Source organism: Choristoneura fumiferana, unplaced genomic scaffold (assembly GCF_025370935.1).
Source record: "Choristoneura fumiferana unplaced genomic scaffold, NRCan_CFum_1 Sck3bRy_53;HRSCAF=223_pilon, whole genome shotgun sequence".
NCBI classification, from domain to species: domain Eukaryota; kingdom Metazoa; phylum Arthropoda; class Insecta; order Lepidoptera; family Tortricidae; genus Choristoneura; species Choristoneura fumiferana.
Genome location: NW_027413039.1, coordinates 24,738 through 33,226, shown reverse-complemented (window position 1 = coordinate 33,226; position 8,489 = coordinate 24,738). Strand labels below are relative to the sequence as shown.

At 39.2% G+C, this 8,489-nt stretch overlaps 1 protein-coding gene across 1 annotated transcript; it reads left to right on the top strand.

Moving 5' to 3' along the window:
* The first annotated feature begins 5,068 nt into the window (after positions 1-5,068).
* On the top strand, positions 5,069-8,013 carry LOC141445201 (uncharacterized). The gene is made up of 2 exons (XM_074110989.1): positions 5,069-5,166; positions 6,189-8,013. Exons 1-2 carry the CDS (start codon positions 5,069-5,071, stop codon positions 8,011-8,013), a joined length of 1,923 nt encoding a protein of 640 aa, XP_073967090.1.
* Positions 8,014-8,489: the final 476 nt, after the last annotated feature.

Genomic DNA, 8,489 nt, shown 5'->3' with positions numbered 1-8,489 from the left:
TGTATGCAATGTGAGGTTATCATGAAAAAAAATATGATTTTCAGATTTTTCCATTTATTGTGCTATAAGAGCTACTTTATGGAATAATTCCAAGTTCTAGGACAGCGGACAGTGCGCTATAACTTTTTCTGTTAAGACGATTTGTATGAAAAACCTTTTTTAATGACTGTAGCTTTTGATTGCCTTGACTTAGAGTTGATTTTTTCACAGCTTTCGGGACTATTGACCTCAGTTTTTAGGGTTTTAATTTCAATTCGATATCGATACTCCGCTAGATAAAGGGTCTTAACAGACAGACGGACGGACGGACAGCAAAGTGATCCTATAAGGGTTCATTTTTTCCTCTTGAAGAACGGAACCCTAAAAAACATTTGTTCCGGCGCTTTTCAAATTACGACCTATTTACTTGAAAATATGGGGATGAAAGTTCTTATGAAATTCCAAACAAATTACTATAAGTATATTTCGATACCTCCTACGTAAACTGGTACAAGTGACAAATTTCTTGATTTTTAGTTTTTGCAATTTTGTGATTAATATTTCCTTATTCACCTACCACAAAATTTGGACGGATATTCCTATTAGTTTTGGAAATAATGACGTATACGAATGCATCTAACCGTTTTGCTAATCGGTACAACGTATACTGAGGCAACCGACATGCACCACTATACGCGGCACCGATATTGTCGCGGGGCCGGGGAGTCGAGTGTAACTGGCAGTTGCCTCAGTTTTACGCGCTAGCCGTCGCTGCGTGCGGACCGTTTAAACTGTTCTACGAGCACATAATTTGATAGATATTATAAAAAAATGTTTTGGTTTGGCAGACCACATAGCCGTATTTCTCATAGACAGTCATGGAAACTAAATCCAATGTGAACCTTTTCGTGATCTATTTCGCTATGATTTCTTTGGCAAATGTATGGGATGTCAACATACATTGGTAGTAAACGGTTCCATCTCAGTACCAGTACGTGTTTCAATTTCCTCGCTATACCTACATGTACGCGTGCTAGAAATATAACATTGCATTGCTATAGTATTACATTGCATTTTGGTAGTTGAGCATCCCCAAAAGAAGGCGAAGGCATGCATGCTTTAATTAAAATGAGAACAGTAAATTTCAATATACCTACAGGTTGATAAAAAATCCTGTACTATACTGTAACCCTATTAGGGCTACTGATTACTATACGATATAAGTGGGAAACATCGAAATTAGAAGTCTTCTTGCGACTCCACTTCATAAAACTTTTTTTTTTTCGAATCACAGTATTTTTCTACTTGGATCATATTAGTATTTAGTAGCCCTAATGTGGTTTAAGATAGTACAGGGTTTTAATAACCCCTATACACATTTTTTTATACACACCTAAGAAATGGTACCTGGCTATGTATATGGCGAAAACGGGTAAACGTATGAAGTTATAGAAGTTTCCAAGACTCAGAAACAGACACAAATTTAAATCTATTGTCAAGAAGACACAATATATAAGGCGTATTATTAAAATTAATGATTATATCATGGATAGGGAAATTTGGAAATAATTCCGATCCGCATTGGCGAGTGCTTACTCCAATAGCGAATTGAGAACTGTTTTAAATATGTAGTTTGTTTTAAATACTTGTGATGTATAGATATCACTAAAAATGTTTTGTAAATCTGTTTACAAATATACCTAGGTTTATTGCCAGGACTCTTCTCAACAGAGGTTTTACGAACCGGTGGTAATTTTTTGACATTCATAAGTGCTTGTTACAATCTAAATTGATAAAGATATTTTGACTTTGACTCAATATTTCATGTCAAAGCTTGTCTTAAGCAAAGTGCCTAATCAGACTCGCGCACGAAGGGTTCCGTACCATCTATACAACTTCATTAGGATTAGCAAAAAAATGGCCAAAAAAAACATTTGTTGTATGAGGCCCCTTAATATTTATTCTGATCTATTTTTTTGTTATATATATATTTATCGACTACAGTTATAACATAAACTGTGAAAATTTCAACTGTCTAACTATCATGGTTCATGAGATACAGCCTGGTGCCAGACGGACGGACAGCGAAGTAGTATAAAGTAGTAGGGTTTCGTTTATAACCTTTGGGTACGGAACCCTGAAGAGGCACAAAAGCTAAACGTTATGTGGATACAAATGGGTGCGATGCGATATATGTATCACATGAGGAACCTTTCACAATAAAATATTGAGTACCATCTTGAACAGGAATACGAATCCATTGAATGTGTTCCATTAATTTAAAGCATTAATACAATTACTTTTCTTAATAAAACATTTATATTTCAAGTGAGGTTTTTTATAAAGGTATATTTCTGTATTTTGTATAGCACGTTTAAAACATTACTAGCGGTATATTGGTACAAGTGGCATGCTAATGTTAGCGTATAATGATGCAAGTGATAAAAACGTTTATAAATCAATAGATGAAGGTAAAAGAGCATCTGTTTATTGTTCATTGCAAGCCATATAAGTATTTCATCTAAAAATTCATATACAATATAAAAATATCGTTAGATCAGTAATCTACGCATTACGCCGTATACTGGAGCAAGTGGTAATTAGCTCAGTATACCGCACAACTACAAGATGTAAAATACGCGTATAGTAGTGTATCTGCAATTTTCTCAAAAACTATAAGAAATTTCAAAATTCCATGAATACAGGTAGAAAGCAAATATTTTCTTTGGAACCAATGCAAATTTTGAAAAGTTATATCATCAAATTGAGAAAGTTACAGGTTTTTGACCTTTGAACAGCTCTCCTGTAAATTTATGATTATGCACTTGTACCAGTATACGTAGGAGGTGTCGATTTATCGGAACTATGTGTAGCTAAAATGCCGTCTTAATTATTAATCCTTCCCTCCTAACTTACATAAAGGACGTAAGGAGTCAAGAGTTCACTTAGTAATTAGTCCTTTTCTGTTTGGCAGGGTAGAATACACGTGGTTTTGCTAAATGTGGCTACCGCAAATATTTATTTTAGGATGAAAGACAAAAAATACTTTATATTCATAGCAATGTATGAATGGTTATTATAAGTAAACGTAGAAGTTTATATGTGCTCTTATTGCAGAATAGGTATCCTAAATAAATTAAAAAATACTTCCAAATTACTATTCCACGCGGACGAAGTCGCGGGCAAAAGCTAGTAAAGGTAATAAATTCTGAATCGTAGCGACACATTTGCGTGACACTTCAACAAAGCTGGGTTTCTTGCAATTTCCTCTAGGTTTTTCTGTTCCGTGGTAAGCAGAAATGATATTAAAGTACTTGACCGTCACTGGAAGCTTTATAATTGAGATAGCATATCCGTTTCCGTCAAATTAATATCAGTTTTCATACAGTGTTCGTGGCTCAGTGGCGACACCTAGCGGTTGCGCGCTGTTTGTAGCCGTAATATAAGGTGCGCGTCCGTACTTTTTATTCATTGGCGTTCTGTTTTCCGTCGAAGCAACTTGACACAGCGAGCCCTGGCTCTGTGACTGTTGCAAATTAATTAATAAAAGTGAAAAATAAAAGTTAAAAAAGTGAAATACCTTCACGTAAGTATTCAATATGATGACACTATCAAGTTCCAAGAATATTTAAAATTAATGGTTTTATTTGTCTAAATCTTTTAAATTATAAATTAAATATTCCCTTACGATTAGTTACGACTATTTAAACCAAATGTTCAAGGTATTAATAAAGTAAGTGATTTTGAAAATTTAACGGTTTTCCGTTCGGATCACTACTAAAAATAAAAACTTATTTTCATACAGTGTCCATTTCAATTAGCGGACAATACGGGCGTAGATATCAAGAAATTGGTTCTTATTTCATCCCAATTACAGTGATGGACGATTTTGGTGGTTCGGCTGCCGAGCCTCTTGCTGTAGCTGGCCCCAGCGGGGCGGCGCGCAAGCGAGCTCGCAGTAGCAGTAGCAGCAGCTCGTCGAGTAGTAGTTCTTCGAGCTCGTCTACCTCAACCGACAATGGGAAACGCTCCCGCCGCCGCCGTCGCAAGAAATACAGACGCGCTCGGCACTCCAGTCGGATGATTGAAAAGCTACACAAGGAAATTGGTGAGCTACGTAATATTATTACCTCTGAGCCTAAACAACTTGATTATTGCGACAATGCGTCCATTTGTTCGGGGGTAAGTGGAGACTTATACGATCAATGTAAAAACGATACAGGGAGCCCAGTTACCCCTGTTGATTCAGAGTCAAACGTACCCTTTACTTTTGACATTGAGACGAAACTTAAAGAACCGTCTATTCCTAAGACCCCTGAAAATTATCTGCATATGCTTCTTGACGTTCAACGTTTAGGTAGCAAGTCATGGTCGGACGTAAGATACGCTGACACCCAAAAGTCGTACAATCATACACCAGGCTTTGTAGACCTAGAAACAAACGAAGAGGTAAAAATGTATGATACCCTAAGACACCTTGCGTATGCCGATAAATCCTATGCAGCCATAACATTTTGCATCCTTAAACAAAAAGAAACATTACAACAGGCTATCCGTACACTTCTTTCTTGGGCTGAGACCGCAACTGTTAATTCTGACAACTTAAGTGCAAAAGTTGAGGAATTACTTCTAAAGGGTGACTTACATACAATTACCTCAGATCTTTTACAATTAGTTTGTGGCCACCGAGCTGAATCGATTGAAATGCGCCGGGAGTCCATAACCAGCCAAATTCGAGACCCATTAATTAAAGCATCGGTAAACAAAATACCACCATCGCCTACCTACATATTTGATTCTGAGCCTTTCACAAAAACATTAGAAAAGGCAGGCGGGGTTCGCAAAGCTTTCTGGCCCTTAAAAACTGATGCACAGTTTAAATCTAATAACTCAAATAGCCGCCCCTCGCGGGGGTTTGGTACCCGAAAGCCAACAGTTCCATCGCGTGGAGCTCAATGTAATTTTGTTGAACCAAGCATGCCCTGCATGCCATTGCCAACACACACTGGTTACAACAATTATGCCCCACCCTCGCGGGGTGGAAGCCATACAAATAGTACATATAAATATCAACCCCTTAATGGTCAGTATGACCACAATATTCCTGGGAGAGGTTTCTTTCACCACCGAGGCTTGCGGCCAGAGCGTGGCGCTAGCCGCGGACGTCCAAGTGCTCCGAGGGGTAGGGTTAGCCAGAAAAGGTATAGACAATGACTTTCGTGCGGGTCGTTTAGTGCATTATCACAAAGAATGGATGAAATTAGGAGCGCCAAAAATTGTGTTAAAATTGATCAAAGGGTATCGAATACCATTCTATCAAAAGCCGCCACTCATGTATCCAAAATTAATCAGAGGTCCCTTTCACACTCCAATGTCGGAGAAAATGTCCGCTGTTGTACACGAAATGAAAGTACAGGGCATCTTAAAAGTGGCTCAACCTTCCCCGAGCTTCATCTCTCCCCTATTCCTGGTACCAAAACAGGACGGATCAGCCCGTCCAATTTTCAATCTCAAAGCACTAAACGATTATGTCATAACCGAGCCATTTCATTTGATAAACATGCATCGCATACCGGATTTCCTACAGCCGAAGGATTGGATGTGCAAAGTAGATCTATCCCAAGCTTACTTTCACGTGAAAGTAGCAGAATCACAAAGACGCTTCTTACGCCTGATATACGGCGAAGAGTTATTAGAGATGACATGCCTGCCCTTCGGCTTAAGCACAGCGCCAAAAACGTTCGCCATCCTAACAAATTTTGTAGCTCAAATATTACGAGAGCGATGGAACGTCAGAATCCTAGTATACCTAGACGATTTTTTGATAGTAAGTCAAAATGCACACACGCTTCACGTTCATGTCACACTTACAGTACGAACACTTCAAACCCTGGGATGGAAAATAAACTTCGAAAAATCGGTTCTTCTACCTCAAAAAAGCATTATTTATTTAGGTATCTGGTGGAAAACCTGGGACAATCAAAAAACCTTACCAGAGGAAAAGATTATCACGATCAACAAAAAAGTGGCTCATGTACTAGAACAAAACAAAATAACATTGAAAGAGTCACAGAGGTTAGTAGGGCTTCTGAACTTTGCCAGTTTCGTCGTCCCCCGAGGCCGACTCAATCACCGGCGACTGTTAATGTTCACGAACACGTTACCAGACCCGTCAACACAGGCCTTTCCGATACCTCAAATCGTGTCAGACGAGCTGAATTGGTGGACTCGAAATTGTCATCTGTCAACAGCCCTACATCACCCACCACCAACTCAATTCCTGGCGACAGATGCATCGGACCTGGCCTGGGGGGCTCAGCTGAACAATCTAGCACTCTCAGGGTCTTGGACATCAGAAGAACAGAGCCTACATTGCAATCAAAAAGAGATGCTGGCCATATTACATGCTCTCCAGCATCATGCACACTTATTACGTCACAGCTCGATCCTCATACAGTGCGACAACAAGACCGCCGTAGCCAATCTGCGGAAAGAAGGAGGTGCGAAATCATTAGCCCTAATAGAAATAACGTATCAAATTCTGAATTTGCTAGATCACCATCAAATCCACTTCAGCATACATTATCTCCCAGGCAAATACAACAATCAAGCGGATCACTTGTCACGCCATCGCCAACCCCCGGAGTGGCACCTGCTACCTGCCTGCGTAGAAATAGTATTTGCGAAGTGGGGAACAGCACAGATAGACCTTTTTGCCTCAAAGACAGCTCATGTCGTGTACAACTACGTGACTCGAGACCTGACAGATCCTCAAGCCTTATACTACGACGCGTTCAGCATTCCATGGAACTACCAGCTCGCATGGATATTCCCACCACCGTTCCTAGTTCCCAAGGTTCTCACTCACCTGAATCAGTCCTCGGGAATATTCTTAATAGTGGTACCACGATGGGAGAGAGTGTTTTGGCGCGCGGACCTCAAAGCTCGAGCACTAGCAGCACCCCTGACCCTGAGAAATTTACAAAACCACCTAATCGACACGTCGACCGGCCTTCCACCTCCGGAAGTCGAGAAAATTACCCTCGAAGTCTGGAAATGTGGGGGTGGTCCGAGGCGATAACAACATGGAGCACTGAACAAGTAACTTTGCTCAAGAATTCTTGGCGAAAGTCTACTGTAAAAACTTATGAAGTAGCTTGGAAGCGATGGGTTAATTGGTCGAATACAAATAACATCGATACCAAAAACCCGACGGGTGCGCAACTGGCACAATTTCTATCTGATTTGCATATAGTTAATAAGTTATCATACAGCACTATTCTTTTACACAAATCTGTGGTTTCTACCTTATGTAATACTGAAACGTCAAGCAAATTAAGTTCACATGTTCTAGTCAAACATATACTAAAATCAATTGCTTTGGAAAATCCAAAAACCATCAAGCCTCCAGTTTGGGATGTTAGTAAACTTATTGAATATATGTCTAATTACACAATAGACACAAATAATGTTTTTGAAATATCGCGCCATACAGCAACTTTATTGTTACTTTGTTCCGGTCGTCGCGTACATGACCTAACTCTACTCACTATAGATCCTAGCCATTGCATAAAATCGAGTAATAGCATTATATTTTGGCCCCAGTTTGGATCAAAAACCGATTCTAGTAGCTACAGACAGTCGGGATGGAAGTTGCTTGAAAATGATAATAACCGTAACTTGAATCCACTGTTCTGGATAGAAAAAACAATCACATTATTAAATGAAAGACGTATTGATTCAAAATCGTTTAATTTATTTATTACAATCAAAGGTGAAGCTCGACCAGCCTCTCGTACTGTCATAGCAGGGTGGGTGAAAACCCTGTTTAAAAACGCTGGCATTACAGCGGCTCCTGGAAGCATTCGATCAGCAGTGGCTTCCAAGAGTTGGCTGGAAAACCATCCCATAGACGAGATTTTGTCCCGTGGGAATTGGCAATCTGCTCACACCTTTCAGCAATTTTATAGAAGAGAAATAATAACTAGTGTTGATTCAGAAAACGTGACACATTTGTTTGACCCCATAAACTAAGATTACCTAATATATTAGTGTTCACTCTTTGTAGTAATTGATTGTTATCAAATTATAGAAAATAAATTATAATATACAGGAAATATATATATTTTATTTTTGTCACATTGGCGATAAGTTCCTGTAGTGAACTTGGCTAGTGGCTACACCAGGCGATAACAAACAGGTCTCAATTATAAAGCTTCCAGTGACGGTCAAGTACTTTAATAGCAGCGTTTTACCTGAAATAAAACGCATATTAAAATACTTACCTCACTGGAAGCTTTCATTTAACTTCTGCCTGGCGTAATTGAGCCAATGAATAAAAAGTACGGACGCGCACCTTATATTACGGCTACAAACAGCGCGCAACCGCTAGGTGTCGCCACTGAGCCACGAACACTGTATGAAAACTGATATTAATTTGACGGAAACGGATATGCTATCTCAATTATAAAGCTTCCAGTGAGGTAAGTATTTTAATATGCGTTTTATTT